This window comes from Anopheles stephensi, chromosome 2 (genome assembly GCF_013141755.1).
Source record: "Anopheles stephensi strain Indian chromosome 2, UCI_ANSTEP_V1.0, whole genome shotgun sequence".
Lineage (NCBI taxonomy): Eukaryota > Metazoa > Arthropoda > Insecta > Diptera > Culicidae > Anopheles > Anopheles stephensi.
The window spans coordinates 2,272,046-2,292,450 of record NC_050202.1 but is presented as its reverse complement, the minus strand read 5'-3'; the positions used below and the strand labels follow the sequence as shown (position 1 = coordinate 2,292,450).

The window sequence follows — 20,405 nt, the reverse complement described above, 5'->3', positions numbered from 1 at the left end:
AAGTAGCGGCGAAAGTATGGCGAAGAAATCATAAGGATTCGCGCCGAGCACGTCCTGCCGATGACCCCGTTAATGATGTAACGATGATAACTCATTTCTTCGACGCATCACGCACGGACGGATGAGGTCTCGAATTTCTTGCCCCGAAAATGCTCCCTTCCACACAAGCACACACACACACACACACACACACACGCCGAACCGCCCTACAGGATGGTTGAACTTCAAGGAGACTTTTCTCGCTTGTGGCTGTAGGTTGTTGTGGATCAAGTAGCCACACCGAGACGGATCGTCCTCGAAACAAGGGTTTTTGGCGTGTGGGACGATGGTTTTTCGGTTGGTGTTTGTGGTCGGTCCAATTGCTGGCAAAGGCCCAACTAGTATCGAACGGCGCGTGTATGAATTACTAGATCGTGGAAGCATCGATGCATGAACCAAAGCACAGTGCGAGTCGTTGCTGTAGGTGTGGAATAATTTCTTGAATCTTCTCTCTTTATTACTCAATTTGCTTCTAAAATATTTATTGCCTCTGAGTAAGATTAGTTTCACTCCAAGAAGAATGTTTCGTGATCAGTGCTCGTTCCTACGCTTCTGCTGAAGTTTTATGACATCCATAGGTATTCAAATCCATAGGCAGAATCTAGTTTGTATTGAGTAGTGATCGATGAATAATGCCCAAAAACCAACTATATTCAAAGGGCCTTCATCATATGTTTTAGTGATCTAATACACATCTTGGAGTATTCGAGCACTGCTTCCAACTACACCTCCAACTGTAGCTCGGAAAGCTCCCAGCCGGATCAGCTTGATCGATGGAAGGAGTCAAGTGCTATAACAAAACCATTAGACAGTGTTCAACAATCGTTTCGATTCGCTTCGTGCCCAGCATGTTGAGGCCCATTCGAGGCTCCTTTACAACCGACGCGTGGTAGGCCCCGGTAACAATCCCTGCGGATTTTGTTTTGTTTTGCTTCGCTTCTGTTAACTACAGCAACTCACCAGTAGTTGGACCAATTTGGCAAACTCACTCTCGCAGGCCAATTTTCTATCGCTGCTATTTTTTTGTTCGCTGTTGTTGCTGTACCTCTGTCCTAACTAACCATTCGATTGGCTTACGCTGGAGGGTATCCGTGTTTTTTTTTGCGCGCGCATCTTCCACATCATTCCACTACACGGCCCAAAAAATAAAACTTCACACTCCGAAACACACGGATGACAGATGACTTCAGTGAGGTCGTGTATGTGTGCACGGGGAAGGTTCAAGAAGCCGTGCCGTGGAACACAGTGTCGACCACTAAGGACCGCTCGGGGGCTTTGAGCATCACGCGTCACAGCTGAGTCCCTCTGGAGGAGAGCTTTGTAGGATGGAGCAACGAAAAGAAAAAAGAAAACGGGAAAACAAAAACTTTTTCCTCGTTCGATGTGGAAAATAAACAAACCGGAAGAAATCGTTCGATGGCGCTAAGCGAAACATAAACGCACACGCACACGAGCTCGCAAAAAAAAGAGAAGCGACAAGCTGTATCGCATTTTTTGTTGCGTCAAAATGTGTGTGTGTGAGTGTGTTTTTGTAGGGTCCTATTTTTAGGCAGGTCCATGATGGACGGATGTCCTCCCTCGTCGTGGTGGGGGAGAGGTTGTCGGAAGGTGCCGATTTGCAAAAGCATGATTGATGACGAGCCGACCGATGTTTCGCAGTTGGTCGATATACAGCGTTTTTGTTGCTTTGCGCTTGATGAGCTGTTCCGCAACTATAGTGCGGTAGAAAATCTGTTTTTGCCCATACGGAACCAACTTTGCACATCGATTGGCGAACGTTGACGTCGTCATTGTCGGCCTAGTTATCTCGCTTGGTGGGAGAGCCCGGCTTTTTTGTTGCGGGGTTGTTGTACGCTATCGAATTTCTTAAAGAACCCAGGAGAAAAGCCACTCAGCAAATGCTTAGCAAAATGCGAAAATCGATGCGAAAGCTGACAGTTCCGCATGTATCTTGTATTGGCGCCTAAATGTAGACAATCCGATTTACAGATTGACACGTCAGCTTGTATTAGCTTGACGGTTTATAACCGTAAGCCAATTTTTCTATGCAAATTTTGTGACGCATTGCAAATTGCATACTTTCAGGCAAATTTACTCTCAATACGTTAAACATAGTGGAACGGGGTGATTCGCGTACATAATTTACCGATAACACTGTTTTCCTACGTGTTGTAGCGAAACCTGCTGAAAAACAATTCGCTACAATGCATGCATCGATCGATTCGCAACCGTAAATTCTCTTACCGTGAATCGTTATTTTGAGCCCAACGCGTTTTTTTTTTTCTTCCCTTTTGCTCCAATTTCTTTCCGTTCGTTCGTTCCAGTTTTTGGCTTAACGACATGATCCCGGCTCATTGCCTTTCACGTTGGATCAATCCATCAATCAATCCCGGATGAAATCACACTGCCATCGTTGCTATTGGCGATCGTTGTCAATCGTTACGTGTGGATTCGGTTTTGTTTCGGTGTGTGTGAGGGAAGCGTCAACAGCCAGAGTGACAATTGTCAGGAGAACGCGCGTTCCCGTTCGATGAGCTTTTACTATGCCGTTGGGAGTGTTGCTCTTTTATTTCAGTTTATTTACACTTTAACGATACCTGACAAAGTTACGCCGTGCATCAAGCATCAAGCTGGCGACTGTCCAAAAGCTGGCATGACAGCTAAAACTTTCGCCGGGCCATTGGGAAGACAGCATCCGAGAACTTTATCGCAACGAAATTCAGTTCGGCAGGCTGTTTGTTGCGGTAGGTGAAATGGCGCATTCGTAAGAAGTTTTTTTGTCGAATGTCAAAAGTTGTGATCTACATACCCGACAACAGGGTACATTTCCAGCGGGAGTTTTTCCGTCGGTCGATTCCGTTTTTTATCCACAAACCCAACCGCTGAACATGTGCCTAACATCGGGCTAACTGGTTTATACAAAGTTCCTAGTTTTTACTAGCCAGCTTTCCATTAGCTATTCCAACAATTCCCTATTCCCAACACAGGCTTTTTGTGTGCAAAATGGTTAACCATTGTCAACTCTATTGAAACTCGGTTTCGAATCGTTTTCCAGATGGGTTATCAAACGTTGATTTAGTTGTGGCAATTTCTGGGACATCCGGGATGGAAATTTCTCTTCGCGAAAATAATTATCTAATCAGCGATATTCCATGCTGTACAGCCGTTGGAGCCTGACAGATGGCAGTTCGAGTTGGACTCCACCGGGAACCAATTTATATTCTGCGAATAGTGCAGCTGGTGCGTTCGACCTTAATCCTACCAGTTTAATCTTCCTTCTCTCGGGACATTGGGTGGAACTGTTAAGAGTTGATCGTTTTTGTGTAGCACGGACGTCAATTTAAAGTATGAAGTTTAATAGTGAACGGCGAATACAACAAACCTTACTTTTTTCTCGCTCGTTTTGTCGACTCTGTTCTAGTGATTTGTTGGTTGGATTGCACGTCAAGTCAAGCATATGTTGTGCGCTTAAAAAAAAAACAGCCCGAGCTGTTTGGAAAAACTATTTGAAATATAGTGCCGCTGCTGGAATAAATCATACAATCGCAATCGGAAAAGGATCAAAACCAATACCAATTCTACGAATAATCCTTGAGAGCGAGACGTACGAATACAAAAAACCCCAACCCGTCCAATGATCCAAAGCCACAACGACACGTATAAATAGAACGAAAATAAATAACATCCAGTCCGTTGTTTTTATCTGTAACGCTTTTTCGATTTATTGTTCATCCATGTTTTCGGTTTTACTGCCTTCAGTAGAGCAATCACATCGTCCAACTTGCTAGCTTCAACCCATACTTCCTAGTGAGTGCGATTTGAAAGTGTTGGTAAGAGTAGAGAGTTCAACTATATGGTGACACACACACGCCATGGCACGCAGTTCCTAGTTTTAGATCAGTTTTCGTTCAAGTGAATGGTAAGGTTTTAGTGCAAAGGGTTTGCTTGCTCTTTAAGATTATGTTTAAAACTATACAATTATCACTTCGTTCGTAGTCTAACGTTGTTTACTCGTATCATTCCTTCGTATTGAACCTCGCCAAGTTCCTTGTGTTTTCGTTTTGCGCTCCCATAAGAACACCATTCCATAATAGTCTGTATATCCTACGATTTGAATAAGAGTTACGGTTTAAACTGTGCTTTGTATAGGTAAATACGTTAAATTGAAGATGAAAGAGTTTCAGTTTGTTTCTTCGGAACGGATAACCTTGCGACTAGCTTAACACTGGTTTTTACTCGCCTATTCCTATCACGAAGCTCACTAGTGTCCTCGACGGTGAAACTCCTGCAACTGAAAGCGCAACACTAAACAGGGCTCTTAATTTAGTGTGGCCCTTTTTCGGAGGGAAATTTCGGTCGGGACGTAGGCGCACGACACTTGAGGCATCGTATTAATCATCCCTTGTTACTGTGACAAGCTCTGACTTCCTAAGGTTCCAAGTAAATTTATTCTGTTTTGCAAATTGCATGCATTTAGGCACAGAATTAAAAACGCACGGTAATACGCCTAAAGATATGCAATTCGCAATACGGAGCATCTTACTGAGAGAGCTTGTTGGCAAACCGTTTACCGTCTTTCTAGGAAAAAGCCTGTCGATCGATTTCAACTGCTGCTATTCATTCTGGAACGGAACTTCTGGACTCAACGTTATTTCTGCTGATAATGTACTGCTCGCGTTGGTTTTCTTTTGTAGCTTGGTTTGATTATGTTTTGATTTTAATTTGTGCTAACCTCACCTGTGCTTGTTCTGTATCGACGTTAAATAAAATGATTTCCTCTCACTAAAGTACGTAATGGCTTAGAGACGGTTGAATCTTAATCTTAATGTTTTATTTTTTGATATTTTTTCCTTTTTTTCATTATTTTTTAATTTCAATCAATCTCACATATTTACCCCTGTTTGCACCAGCAGCAAATATCCGATTTTTATTTTGTTCTATTTACACTATAACGCTTCCATTTTTATTTCACTGCTGTTTCCCTTTCGTCCGCTTTAGGTTGGCTTCATTGCGGTTGTGTTTGCTGTTTTTGCAGTAGCGCGAGATCTGTAAAGAAATGGAAAGAAAAAACATACACCACGTCAGATAAATATCGTCAATTAAGCACGTTATAGGCCTCGTGATTCATCAGCTTAGTACGAAATGGAAGTGCACACGGGCCTTTGGACGATAAACGAGGCAAACCGGGGTAGCAGAACCGGCACTCCAATTAGTGTCAATATGTCCATTAAAAATTAATTTGTCTACAATTCCGTTCCGGACGCGCGTGTGTGACATACGACGATAATTGATCGCAAACAGGATGTGACTCGGCCATTAACCGGAACGATGTTGTATCGGGTGGAGATGACTGGCGCATCTCATTAATGCTCCAAGAGGATAAAGATGGCAAACACTTTAAATAGAATAAACTTTTTCACGGAAGAATGTTGGAAGTGTTTCTAAAAATTTCTTTCTAGGTCATCTATTTTTGCTCCCCACACTGTACACCTCATTTGTGCTCTGTTTAGCTGTCGGCAGCCTGTCCAATTTATGGCATAAATTAATCTCCCATTTCCTGCGCGCATCGCATTAATGAGGCGTGGAAAGTGGAACCCATTCATTCTGGAGCTGGTGCAGAACACACCCACACAGCTATAGTCGCCTTGAAAAATTAAATTCCTTCGCCTTTGTACTCTGCATTTGATTTACCTATACACGGGAAGAATTTATCCGTGACAGTTTCCCAACATCCTGCCGGTGGTACGCTTGCAATGCCGCGAAAAAAACGACGGGGAATGCTAATTTATGTTGGCCCGTGCCCGACCTGAGACAACATCGTATAGGTACAGGCAGAAGCAACGTGAGGCTGACGCACGTGAAGCGAATGAAATTATTTTCGGCAGCTGAATTCAATTTAGCACACACAGGCACACAATGCAACCCATCTGAATGGATGTTGTTTGCACAAAAAGGAGGAAGTTATTTGCGGGATGTTTGCGACAAAAGCAAAACAAGCGCTTGTACATTGTGATTGAGTAGTTTGGAATTCGCGTACGTTGTCACAACAACCGAAGAAATTGAGTTGGGTGTTGTGCGGATTGCATACAAGACGGCGCACATAACAAAGAACCGTTTTACAAGTCATCAAGATAGGAACAACGCCCAATGTTATGCAATTCGCTTCACAGAGTTAATAAATTTCCCAAAGGTTATCAACTTTGTGCGTACTTCTTGGTACAAAAATCTATTATCAAATGTATTTGAAGTGAAATTCGAAAAGGGCCAAACATTTCCATTCAAAATCAATCACTCATATCTTAAACTACTCCGAGCATCTGCATGCTCCTTCTGCGTAGAGCATTTTCGTGATGTTTTCCTTGCTCTACCCAACAGTCGCTTCGCTCAAGATGCTTCGGAGATAATGCATTTAATTTCACAATTCACAGATCTGTCAACCGCAGACTCACCCAAGAGCGGTGAAGGGCAATGACGGCCGACCATCACCACGGCTGTTTTGGCACGCAGGGCACGCTGCGGCGGTGCGGGACCGGTTAGTTCATTATAAATGTTTTAAAACAAGTTTGAGTTAGTTAGGAAGTTATTACTTCCTGTTTTGTGGCGAGGACGTATGCTGGCGCAAACCAACTTTATCCACGCGCCAATGTTTTCGATGTATTGCGTAAAGATATCGGAACATCCTCCGAACAGATCGCTGTTCCTTGGCTGCACCGTCAAGCACGAGGCGAAAGCATGCGATCAAACCAAGCCGCATCCTGTTTGTAGACAGCTCGCGTTGTTACTTCAAGTTGCTTCCTTGCTGCCCATGTTATCCTACCCGATACATGAAAGTTACATCGAGATTGCGGAGATATTTAATATTCCCTTCACACGTTTGCTCACGTGCGTTTGGCTTGCCGTGCCATTCCCGTGTGCTTACAGCGTACAGGGATCAGAAAAGGATCAACGGGATCAGGTCGCATCATCTGCTTTGCCCTCGATTATGCATGCCGACGCTGGGACGATTTAATAAATGATACCCTTTAGGAACTGGTACAACTTTCTCATTCTCTGGCAACTTGAAGGGAAGGGACGTGCTTGCCAAAAGACATCTCCCATCCATGGGTAGGGGTTTTTTAAGGCATTTTCTATCTCATTTCTGCTCCCACTGTCAACGCACACGAACGCTCGCGGAGGTTGATTAAATCAAAGTCGTTCGGATCGTTCTAATAAGGGCGAAGCGGTCCGACAGCTTAATCCCGCTGACCCGGCTTGTGACAGTGAGTTGGCGTAGGCCCAAATAGGTCCGTTCGATCGATTCCTACACCCCGAGCGCACCGCAGGAATGCGAACGATGCAAGAAGACGCCGAGAGTCTGGCAGAGTGGAAAAAACCCAGCCCGGCGTCCGGGTTCTCTCTGATTTCATTTACGCGTCGGAACGTGATTTACCGCATGCCACAGGGAAGGTGATTGTGATAATAGGTTTTATTTTTGCAGATTATAGACACGGCGACGACCCATGGGTGGATATTTAACTTTTCGTTATGAAGCATTCCGGCAAATTCCTTCCGGCCGAGTACGGTGTGTAAGCGGATACCGTCCGTTTGCTTTACAACGTGACTGGCAGATTGCTCTCGGCATGCGGCCGGCAAAATGGTGGGAAACAAGAAAAAAAAAACAACTTTCTCCGATAATCTACAATGTAATCGGCTGAAGTTTGCCCGGAGCTGTTATGGAGCCCGGTATCGTTGGCAATATCGCTTGATCGGCGAAGTGAACGTTCGCTACCCAACGCGAAGCCGCTTAGCGAGAACGCAATCAAATCAGCACTATCGGTCTTCTGTTTTCCGTGGTCCGAGTTTCTCGACTCATCATTCCCGGAAATCGTACATCAACGGTTGGCCTTCTTGGAGCACACAACAAACCTTCAAAGATCCAGCGAACTCTCCTCTCACTTTCTCCAAGTACGATGCACAAACTTGCAGAACATCATACACTCAAGGGTTCATGAGTGATAAGGTTCAACCCACATCAGGAACTAGCAGTAGCAAGATTACGATTTTCCGTCTGCGGAATGAACCTTCGCAGATTTGCCGGTACAATTCCTTATGTCCCCCGAACTTTGGAATGCAATCAGATAATGTACACCTACTGCCTTCATCATCAACAGACGAGCGGCGAAAGCAAACGTCGCCAGAAGAAGATCAGACGCGTGCCGGGGATCAAAGCGATGCGACAATTTTGCAACTGACAGACGATGCGAATTGTGACATGCGTCCCTGTGCCTCGGGTCATGATGGGTGGGAATGGTGGAACCAGGCTTTGACTTTGTGGTATGTCCACCAAGTCAGCCACCGTTTTGGGAGCCACCATGTTTGTGTCATCAATTTCGGTACCTATTAGTGGCTGACACGCCACACGACAGCTTACGGGTCGTTTGCGGTTTCTGGGGGGTTTTGCGGTTTTGCAGTTTTGCGAGCCGATTAGAGAAGTTTTATCCGGCCAGCAATTGCTCGCATGCTTTATGTGGGCGTTGTTTTGCGTTCCTGTTAAATCGTTCGTAATGCGTACTGACGGATGGAACGTTTTGGAAAGAAAACGGCTTAAGGTTGTTGCTGCTGGCCACGAAAGTTTTTGGAGAGATAAGTTACTCTCGAGACGTTAAGCTGCTTTCACAAAGTGTGTGAATAAGTCCAATTTATGTCTATTTGTACAAATGGAACCAACACCCAGCAGGAATTGCCCAACATAAAATCACGAGCGTGCAATTATTTAAAACCGTAAAGCCCAACTCTTTTGTTATCCTTTTAATGCCTATTTCCTTCAGTCATAAAATACAGGCCCTGAGGTCTGTCACCATAACACAATTATTCTTCTTTCACGACCCGACAGCATGACAAACTTCAAGCCTCCAACCAACTACAATACGGCCACATTTCCGGGCTGTAATTTGGTGTGACCAATATAGCACTTAACTGCCACAGATAATCTTCACTGCACACGGGTCACGAACTCGAGTGCATCCCTTTTCTACGAAAAACCTAACAACGAGCAGCAGAACAACGAAAATACCCAACCTGTGCTCACACAAAAAACACCCCTCAACGATCTTAATGGGTAGAACGAATGAACGAGGGTAAACAAGTTTCTATTTAATTGTTGTTTTCCTTTCTCCGTAGGTACCGGCCATGGGTAGAGGATGGTCTAACAGGTCGTAGAACGATATCTCTTTTGTGACCTAGAGTGGGCAAAGGAGAATGCGGTAAATTTTTTTTTAAAAAAGCACGTTCTACCGAGAACGTACCTGAGGTAGGGAGCAGCAGCCATGAGAGGAGTGGAAAGAAACCACATTAAGATTAGCCAGCAGGACCATAAAAAACAGGTAGTTTTTAAACAGGGGCGTAGCCGGGAAAAGCTATTTCGAGGATGAGCTAGGAAGCAAGACTTGGCAACAGATAAACAGGTAGTTGCCGGTTTGGAGAGAAAGAACTCTGTATAAAACCCACTCCACCGTTCCGACCATCACTCAGTGCTGATTCTCGATTCGACAAACTCACATACGTCGCGTGCTGCTCAAATCATCTTCAACCATGAAGCGTGTTCTGCTGGTGTCCTTGTGCTTGGTGGTTCTGGTGGCAACCGCCGCCATTGCTGCTCCTGCTGGCCGCAAGACCACCGATAGCTCATCTGAATCCGTCGAATCGAACGAATCCAACTCCAAGGAAACGGCCGCCGAAACCAACAACGCTGCCGAGGTTACGGAAGACACCAACACTGCCCAGGAGGTGACGGCCCCAGATAACGTGAAAAACACGCTGCCAACGGGTGTGGAACCCACAAAAACCGTCGATCTAGTGGAGCAAACAGCAACCGTTGCTAAGACATCAGTCACAACGGTGCAAGAACCGGAATCGACGAAAGCCGTCCTCGAGCCAGCGTTGACGAAAACCGAAGTGAAGGAAGACGTACCAAAAACCACCACCGTCACGGTAAGCGCAACAACGCTGGCAGATTCCGCCAGGAAAGAATCGGAATTGGATGATTCGAAAGTACAATTTCCTGTGGAGAAGGAATCCACCACTGTCGCGGAAGTTGGGGAGCAAACGCGAGCAACTTCCAGCGTCGAAGTACCGAACGTAACGCAAAAAGTGAACGATCAGGCTACTCTCGAAGTGACCGTAACGCTGGCGGCTAATGAGGATGTTGCGGTGCGTGCTGACACTAACGAGAGTTTCGCGACCACCACAGAAACCGAAGATGCGGCCGAACCAACAACTCTCGAGGTGTAAATGAATGTTACTTTTAGCATTAAAAAATCAAAACCATGTACAGAAATAAAAAAAGAATAAAATTTAAAATACGAACCACATAACAGAAAGTTTTCTTCGGTTTAACCGCCACTGGACGCCTTTTAAAGTTTGTGCGTGCGAAACGTTCTATCGATTCTCCTAAGTGTAAATAGTTTCATCAAGTCTTCGTTTGTTTTCAATCACGGCTCGGAAAATGTTTACCCGCGAGCAGTGGCAATCAATTGACCGGTGCCGCTAGTGGCAGCCAATCACGGCACGGCCCACCGAGTTCCGCGAATTGTTTTCTGATTGGAGTATGGACGTGCTGTGCCTGTTGGAGCTACACAGGTAACCAACCGTTGGGGAGGTTTGGAGTGTTATTTGATAATCAATTCTAGGGAAAATGGGAAGTATCGTTCGAGCTCGAGTAAACGGGCAAATTGATTTCATTGCCGCATTATTTAATTTACATTTAATGCTTCTTAACGGCTTGGTTCTTTCGGATAATACTTTTTAATACTTTCCAAGAACTTTTTCGTGTTTTCTTTACGCTTCGTTCATATGAAGTTGTTAAAATAGCGCCCAAAGTTAGGCATTTCGCACTACTAGTTTAGCATTTTTTGGAACACATCAAACGGCGCCTAAAGGTATGCAATGAATCAGTTATGATTAAAGGGGTTATTCAATTTACGCTTAATGCGGTGTCTTGGTTTTTCAGGAAACGCTGTCAGTTGGAGGATGGCCTACAGTAAATGATATCTCTGAGTATCGTAAGCCCGCGAGCCTCTTCTTACGATGAAAGAGGCCTTTCGGACTAGACTTCATGGAACAGATCCCTGGCGGTTACTAATTATGCTCACTTCAATTGTCTGATGCTTTAACATTCAACTGCCCCAAGTTAGGCAATTCGCCAAGCATAATATTGGCATTTACAAATCTTTTTTGTAAGCCTAAAAGTATGCAAAAAATTAAATAACTCATGTAAAAACAAATGAGTTATCAACCGGTTTTGTAACCTTACTATACTTACTTACTTACTTTCCAAGTTGGGCAATATCTAAATATGACTCATTTCAGCCGTGTTTATTCAAGCGAAAGTCAAAGCATAACAGGTAATTTCTTTACGCACATTAACTAATCCTCAACAATATGCCTTTTTTTTCGTGCGAACTACCTGCCCACGCTAAAAACCGTGTTAGTAGGACATTAATGCACCTTCATCACGCTCAGCCAGAGACATTGTATTAAGTTACCCGCCTTCCAGGAACACGGGATCTCACACGCACCCCGTCCGAAACCGGCGTTATGGGAAGCGCTCGTCTGCCAAAGCAAACACCGCCGAAATTGTACGAGCAATAAGCTCTTGTCTTGCACGGAGACTTGCGAAAGATGCTCCAACAGCGCCACTCGATGGCGCCTTCGACGTCAAGTGTGCGTACCGTCTGTGTGCGAACGAATGTTTGCAGCTTCACTGAACACTCCGCTGTTTACATACTGTAACGGCCCTGCAAAACCGAAAAACTCTTCACTTTGACCCGAAAATCGACACCCAGAGCGGTGTGTGTGTGTGCGTGTTTCGTCGGCGGCCCACGCACCCGCAGCAATTATGGCGGCGCGGCGACTGTGAAGTGAGTTGGAAAACTTGCCGTCTAATATTTGCGGTATGACATAACCTTGGTAACCGGGCCCCGTACCGGTCGCGGCACCGAAGGATGCGTGATGAAATCTAAGAAGCACTTCACACTTCGTTCACCTCACGGCTCGCTCGTCTTCTTCATTCGCGCTGGTTGCGATGGATGGTGGTTGTGTGGCTCGAATTTGTACAATTTGCCCCTTGGTTCCCTGGCGATGATGATGGTGATGATGTGGCGGACGAGCATCATTGAGCGGATGATGCTGGGAATTGGGGGTGTCCCTTTGCGATGCGCGCGCGGTACGATTCGAGTACCGTGCAGGAGTCAATCAAGTCATCGCGGATGTGGAAATGTCTGACAGAGTGAAAATGACGGGAATGCAATAAAATGGCCGGGTACGTTTGGGACCGCCGACGATGAGCACACGTGTCCGTAAGTACGGTGCTGGACCTGTCAGTGGGGAAAAGTTCGCCCGGAATTCAGGTTACCGCTGTCGATCTTGCCAGCCACGCTAATGCACGTCAATTAAGATCGGGGAACGATAGCAGAGCGTTCTGCGAAGCAGCATCAGCAGACCCATATTAACCGCCTTTTCTATGATACGGGATACCTTTGGGACTTTGGCATGGAAAACTTTATAAAATCGTCGCTTTTCTTCTCACACACACACACTCTTCTAGCCCCGAAAAAAAACCCGAAGCTCCAGAGACCGATGGAACCGTTGTTAACCTGTGTTCGATTCTATCAGTCCGTCCAAATCTTGCACGGGCGGCGCTCGCTTAATTAAGGACACCGTTTTGCGGACCGAAAACCCTTTACCGAGATGATGGAGAAAACTTTTCTCCCAGGCTCCAAGCTCCTTGAACAAAAACACGCCCAAACCAACCAACCAACCCAAACAACCCTATGGCTGTTGTTAGTGATCTCGATAAGGATCTTCGGCGGTTCGGCCTGGCCGGGGTTTGTTTAGAGGAGCGCGCACATAATTGTAAAGTCATCGGTTTTTCCACCAAAGATACATCTCGAAACGCCTAATTGGATGATAAATAATGTCCGACCGCTTCCAAGGCTTCGGGGCGCACCGAGAAACAGATTAAATTATCCACCGCCACCCCGTAGAACCGGATGAACCGTGGCCGTCTGCTTATAATTATTTCTGAAAGCATCGCTTTTTACGGATAATTACTTTGGGGTGCTCGGGTGCTGTCCCGCTCATCCTGCTCCGACCATCTACACCGGGGTCGCATTAAAATCATCGCGAAAGTTGTCACAAATGGCAACGGAAGTCCCGCAGCGCTAGACATCTATTTCGGCGGGCCCGGCTGGTCCCAATCCAATTTAATGACGGCGAGAAATTTTTCGCTGCCAGCCTAGGAAGTGGCCATATTTCACCGGCGGGAACGGGTCGCTGCGCTGTTCCGCGATTATTGGATCGGTAAATAAATAAACATCAGCCGCCCAGCGCGAAGCCGGCAGCGCAATCAGGCGTGTGCGCGAACGCGCTCGCAAGCGATGCGATTGATTTCGGGCTGCGTTTCAATATTGATCTTTCCAGACAGGGGTAGACAAACAGTAAACAATCGTGCAAACCTTTACGAACGATGACGGCCAATAGAAAAATTGCACGTCCATCAAATTTCCCGGTCCCGGGGAGATTGTCTTTGCGGTGAGGATTATTTAGTGGATTGATTGAAACATCGTCTAGCAGAATGGTTTCCCGTGGTTCCGTGTCGCCTCACCCTGAAACCTCACCGTCACTATCTAAATTTCGATCGTCTGGATGAAATATTTCATCCCTGCAAACAATCAACGGAGCAAAACCGTACATCGGAGCACCATCATTGGCGTCGCTGAGTTGGGGATGATGCGTTCCATGCGTTCCATGCCCGGAACGTGGAAGGGAAGGAAGGAAGGAAAAGAGTTAATAGGGGAGAACATTCCTTCACCACGATAACCTTTTGGAAATGTTGTTTCTCGTCACTACCTTTCCCTCCCTTCGGTTTGTCTTCCCGGCTCCATTTCCATCCACAGAAGCACGCGTCATTACGACCGCAATCACGGTTTACATGTCGCGTCGATTTGTCCCACTGTACCAACTGTTGTAGCACGAGCAGACCGAACGACTGCTACTCTGGGCGCGCATCGTATCTGCAGATCGGTATGCGAGAACCCTCCCCCCCCCCCCCCCCCCAATCATGGTCCCAGGTTTTCCATCGTGTTCGACCAAATGGTGTGTAATCGACGAACCTTGCAGCGACCGATGGAGCACTGGGATGGCATTGTGGACGCCCCCGGTTATCACACGCTTTTCACTAAACGAACCATTAATTTGCCATCGTCTAGATTTTTCTTCTTGCCCTCTCTGGCAGTCTTACCGGAGCCGTAAAGAGCAATCGCCAGGAAGGAAGTAACTACGTCGAGACACGCCAAACGGTGTCGTCGCTCGTTACACACCGTCGCAAATCAGTGGCCAGTGATTTGGAGGAAGAATTTTCCCGCTTTTCACGCTACACTGAGCCCGCGTACTGAGCCGTCGGATTTTGCTGCAACCGAGCGTGCGTGCGTACGTGCGTGTTTCACGCCATCAGGCAGGTGATCGGTTTCGCACACGGATTTAATTCCACCCCGAAACGAAAACCTGGAAGTAATGAAGTAAATCGACGGTAAATAAGAGAATCTACCGTACAGCGATCAAATGCGCGCAACAAGCACGGGGACACGCCAGAGTGCGAGATCTCTCGCAAATCTCAATCAACCGGCAAACACGGTGGACAATCAAAAGGCAACACAATGACCCAGCGGGATAACTGACAGCTGTCAAACTGCCGGACGTGTATAGGAGACCCGAGGGAGAGAGAGAGAGAGTACAACTTTGACTCGATTGTAGTTGAAATGTTTGTCGCAAACATTTGGAAAAGCAATTGGAACGGCAAACACACACGCGTGCACGGACAACAACACACGCACACATACACAGTGCCCCCTACGGAGCAATGGGAATTTATCGTTATCATCATCACATCCGGATCGTAGCGAGGTGCCGGTACGTAGATAAATACTGTCCGAGATGAGTCGTCGTATCCGGGTGCGAGTCACGAGCTACCGTTTGCTTCCTTTTTTTAACAGTGTTCCCATGAGCTACTTACATTATATCCTGGAACGAGGTCCACATGCCGGTGCTGGTCGGCACCGAGAAAACGGGACGGAGACGGCTGGCTTCGCTTTCCAACCCATGACAGTAGCCGCTGCGGACGGTTTACAGGTCCGTGTGGAGTACGGGTGGCCGACAGTAACCGGCCGCCGCCGGTGGACCATCGGTCCCGGTGTCCAGCGCCCGGCTCGAAATTGGCACTATCGGTGCTGCGGTGGACGGTGGCTGATCGACGGTCGAAGGACGGGCGGACGAGGTCTGGATGGTCGTTACGCTCGTTGATGGGCCACAGCCACGCACGATGGAGCTTTGATCCGAGCTCATGCCACCGTTCTGGAAGCCGGCACTTTTCCCATTAGCCGTACCTGCCTGCGAGCTGTTGTTGTTCACATTACTGACGTTGTTGTTGTTTGCCAGTGCGTCGTTGGATTGATGGTGTTGGTGCGCCTGCTGGTGCTGCTGATGCTGCTGCTGATGCTGCTGCTGTTGATGCTGCGGATTGCCCTGGGCGTCCTGTACACCGGCACGATTATTGGGCCGATTGTTCGACTGCAGGACCTTGGTGGAGTTGCCTCGCTCCGAGCCACGGTTGCGCACGAACCGGGGAAAGAAGCTGTTTTCAATCTGCAGCTGTGCGTTAATTTCCTTGCCCTTGGCACACGTGCACGCTTTAAGGAAGCTTTTCTTAAAGTTATCACTCAGAAAGGCGTACAGTATAGGATTCATGGCGGAGTTGCTGTACCCGAGCCAGCTGACCAGCACAAACACCGTGATCTCTAGCCGCGATTTGCAAATGTCCGGCGGCGAGTTGATGAGCGCCACCTGCGAGATCCAGTACGGCAACCAGCAGAGCACGTACACGGTGATAACGGTCAGCACCAGTTTCGTCACCTTCCGGTGGGATCGTTTCTTCTCTTTCGACTTCGACTTTGGCCCGACCGTGCGTAGCTTCCGGATGACAAGATAGTAAAACATCAGAATCAGCGTGAGCGGAATCGCGAACCCAAGGATAAGCGAGTACAGGGTGAAGGTAGAGCCCGAGTTGGCACCCGTTTCCGATGGCCACATTATGTTGCACGACATCTTGCCCTTCTCGCGGTCAATCGTGTTGGCGTACAGCATTACCGGAAGCATTATGAGGGCCGAGGCAGTCCACGCGATCGCCGACACCACCTTCGACACGAGCGGCGTTCGGAAGCGGGGCGACGAGATGGGATGGCACACGGCAATGTACCGATCGGCGGACATGATAAACAGAAAGATGGACGACGTGAACTGCGTGATCGAGGTCGACACCATGTACGCTTTGCACATCGCATTCCCGAACGTCCACTCGCCGAGATGCATCGTCGTGATCAGGAACGGTATGCCGATCAGAAAGCACTGGTCCGCGATGGCCAGATTCAGGATGTACATGTTGGTGACCGTTTGCATCTTGGAGAAGCGCAGCACGACGTAGATAACGAGCGTATTACCGAACAGCCCGACAATGGCGACCAGCGCGTACAGTATCATCGAAATCACATTCCCCACCGGCATCTGGATCGAGGGACATATGTCCAGGGCGGAGTCATTGAAGAAGGTACTGAAGAACGGGTGATGTGGAAAGCGCCGTGATAGATTTGCGGTAAAGTCGGCCGAACTCGTACCGCCGGGACCGCTGCCCGCACCGACCCCACCAACACCGCTACTCGATGCTGTCAGCGCTCGGAGTGTGATGTTGCTGAGAAAGGTGGAAAAATTCGTAATACCTAGCGAAGGCATCGATGAGGCGGAAGCGGACGAAGAAGCGACCGTGGTGGTCTGCCGCAGAAAGGTCAGCAGCTCAGAGGGAAACGGTAAACCGCCGTGATAGTGTGCGGCGGATGCCGCTATCGTTATATCACTCGCGGACACTGTCATGCTGGTGGTATCGGCCCCGGTAGGCGCACCGGACGAGGACCCGAGATCAGGCGGTACGGCTGTGCCGGGTGCTAACGTCGACAGGGCAACTGTGCCGGCGGACACTAGCAGATCAACGGTACCGCTCGTGGTGCCGTTCCAGTCCATGGTCGGCAATTTCCAGGTATTTTGCCAGCTACAGTTGGAGTTTCTAATTTATTCCACTGGCACCAAGCATGTCCTTCTTATCCGCAATTTCAACACGCGCTCGTCTGCCGGTGTGTTTCGTGCACTGCGAATGGGCAAAGACCAGTGTCCCAGTTGTTACCTCACATGTCGGACACACAAACACACTCAGAGCTATCGAGTCGCCTAGTCACTTTCGATTAGATGTGTTCACTGGTACACTGGGTGGACACTTCACTTACAAGCTGGAGCTTTTTTCCCTTGAATTTCCCGATAACTGTGTCCTGCTCCTCCTGCTAAGCTCCTGAAGGGATGTTTTTCCCAACTCACAAACGCATACAACCGTGCACAACAGTTTCCATTCGGCCGTATCGCCGAGCCCTTCCTTCCAACCGGCTAGGGCGCAACAGACAAATACAGCTTCCTGCCTTCAACTCCCGACCACGGCAAATTTATTCCAAAATGTTCGCTCGCTCCTTCTGTCACCCGATTCTGTGTTTTTGCACAATGTATCCACGCTGTTGAATAGTATTTTTCACAACCGGAAAAGCGTATTCACATCCCGATTTGGCTGAAGCTTGTCAACTACACAGGAACATTGTTTCTGACTTGCCGAGCGCATCCTGCCCGTCGACACCATTTGTAATCTGGTGAGTACTGTCTGTCGCTGGCTCCCTGCCCGAAGTCAACTCATCGGGTGTGTATTATTTTTAGCTCACGGTACACAACACGGTACACGCGTATGCACAGGGGCGTAAGATTCTTCCGAATCTCATTAAAATGTCATTCCACAGCATTCACACCGGTGCGTCCGATCGTCAATCGGAAAGTCGGGGTTTGGGCCGAACCAACGTGACGTGATTCTGCTCTTTTATCCGATCACACTAATCGATTGAATCATCTTCATCGGACCTGCTGCGAGACGTACACTACACTGTTGGAGCTACTCCACTCCACGAGCAGGCAGCTCAATAAACAAACAGTCCGGGCGGTCCGGTAGTCCGCGGCGGATTTTTATTACCGTTGCCACCGCGTGAACCGAGACGGACAAACTCACTCACCACCCGGCCGGCCGTCGACGGGATGGGTTTTTATATCGACGCTTGTTTACACACTTGTTCCGGCGTGTTTAATTCATAACTCATCTTCCAACTGCGGTTTTGGGTAGCTGCACCTGCTGCGCGTTTGTAACCCGTATGTTTGTTGAACCATCGCGTGAAATCTTGCAAAGAACACCTGAGCACCGGGCCTGATCACTGGATTCTGAATAGCACTCGTCACTGACCGTACCTGAATGTACTGTTAAATGCACGTTTTTTGCTCTCTCTTATCTGGATGCAATTTGCGCTATTCCGAAGCTCGACCCTCGGACGACCGAAATTCCTGAGGAAAAGCGTAGAGGAATATTTTTCCGACCGTTCACTGGCGCGTCCAAACGCAAACTGAACCCTCCGGTAGCTTGTTTGGCAGCAGCTTCAGCGATCCAGCGATGACACGAACGCTACCAATCACACCGGTATTGGTTCCCACTCACACACTTTCGCACTGTTGTCGTAGGACGTGCGTCTGTCAAACAAAAAAACCTTCGGTCGCCACCTGTTTCCGAATGCCAGTTGCCGGCAGTGTGGTCCTTATCTAGACACTTTTACTTTCATTCATCTATTCGCAATCGGCGAAATGTCCTTTTTCCCCAGTCGGTGGAGAACTTCCTGATGCGCATGTGCAACGTTTTCTCCTCTTCACAGTACCCGACCTGGTTGGACAGGTTCGGCGATCCTTCACCACCGTGCAGTACTAGCTCGTTTGTTTATAAAGCTGCCTTTTACACGAGCGTGAACCCATCGCTGGCTGCCGCATCGTTCCCTTGCCCCGTTCGCCCCGAAACTGTGACAAAGAACGAAACCACCGTTTGGCAGCACACGGAAAGGGTCAGACCAGTTCAGACAAATGTGCTTTTCGTGTTGCACCCGGCGGCAGCCGGTGTCGTTTGGTGGTTTACCGTGACCTTAGGCGTTCGCTCGAGTCACGTTCTCACGGTCGAGGACGACATTACGAGTGGTTCGCCTGCGGATCACGATGCACTTTCGATTCGCGCACGCGACCGCACCGCAGCAACCGGCGATGGAGATGTGTTCCTGACGAGCAGTTCGGCACGTGACAAATCAGTAAATTGAGATCGAATTTATTTTTAATTTTAAATTAATCCATTAGAGAAATTATTTTCCGGTATCTTCATCTGCAAAAATTGGACTAAAAGTTCATGTCCTTGAGGATGCTTGCACTGCTGTTACCTTATAGTTCCAGGGATTCAGACACCGGAATACTCCAACAAACCTTCCTTGTTTCGCCCGCCAGATGCACCGATCGTTTAATCACATTTCCACCGAATCAAGGAACCAGTGCAGCGGCACTAATAACTGTAGCTGCGCTGGCAACTCTACTCATCCCCAAAAAGGATTCTAACAGCGGTGAACGCGAACACACAGAGAGAAAGATCCACCAAAGCAGCAATCCTTCGCTGCTTGCGACGCATTCAACCGCACCGGTTAGAGTTCTCCCGAAAATGGTTAGCCTGCCATTGCAAGAATTTACACTTTTCTTTTTTGCTCTCTCTCCCCGGTACGCTAACCTTTCTAGTTTTTTTTCCCGGGCAAAGCTCGCGCACACGGTATCATACTTATGTGTGCTCTAGTGGGTTTTCGAACCGTTGCACTACGATGGTTTTCCAATCGTCAGTGAGGTGAGGTGAGTGTATAGGTTTTTGTTTCGTGTGTGCCGTGCCACGGGTATGGAATCTTCACGAGAAAGCACAAATTCTGTGGTGCCAGCTTACCGGGAAAATCTTATCAATAGCGTCTGTTGCTGAGTGAGTCCCAGGATCGTTTCAGGGGTTTTGTCCGTGGTGCAAATATACCCGCGCTCAACGAATGCAATCGAATGGAAGACTTTGGGTGGCTTTTTTCTGCTCAGTTCTTTGCGTAGGAATTTTCGATCCTTTAAAAGTCTGTTTAGAATATTTACAGAATTTCTCTTTCGACCTGTTTGAGCTGTTTTGGGAACAGTTTTTCAATTGTCCAGTTGTTTGAGTAATTACTGATATTCTTATTCTTAGGCATGTGCCAACATCTTTCTAGAACTGACAGCCCGCCAAAAACTCTCTTTTAAAGCTAATAAATTCTCCAAGCGTCAGTGAAACACCATAATTCTCTGTCGTACAGTATAAATAAACAAGGACCGAAACACAT

General features: G+C 47.7%; 1 protein-coding gene across 1 annotated transcript; it reads right to left on the bottom strand.

The window, feature by feature from the left end:
* Positions 1-3,747: 3,747 nt before the first annotated feature.
* On the bottom strand, positions 3,748-18,587 carry LOC118503087 (nociceptin receptor-like). The gene is made up of 2 exons (XM_036035971.1): positions 15,089-18,587; positions 3,748-5,085 (listed from the first exon to the last, which is right to left on the bottom strand). Exon 1 carries the CDS (start codon positions 17,140-17,142, stop codon positions 15,199-15,201), a length of 1,944 nt encoding a protein of 647 aa, XP_035891864.1. The 5' UTR covers positions 17,143-18,587; the 3' UTR covers positions 3,748-5,085; positions 15,089-15,198.
* Between the last annotated feature and the right edge of the window lie 1,818 nt (positions 18,588-20,405).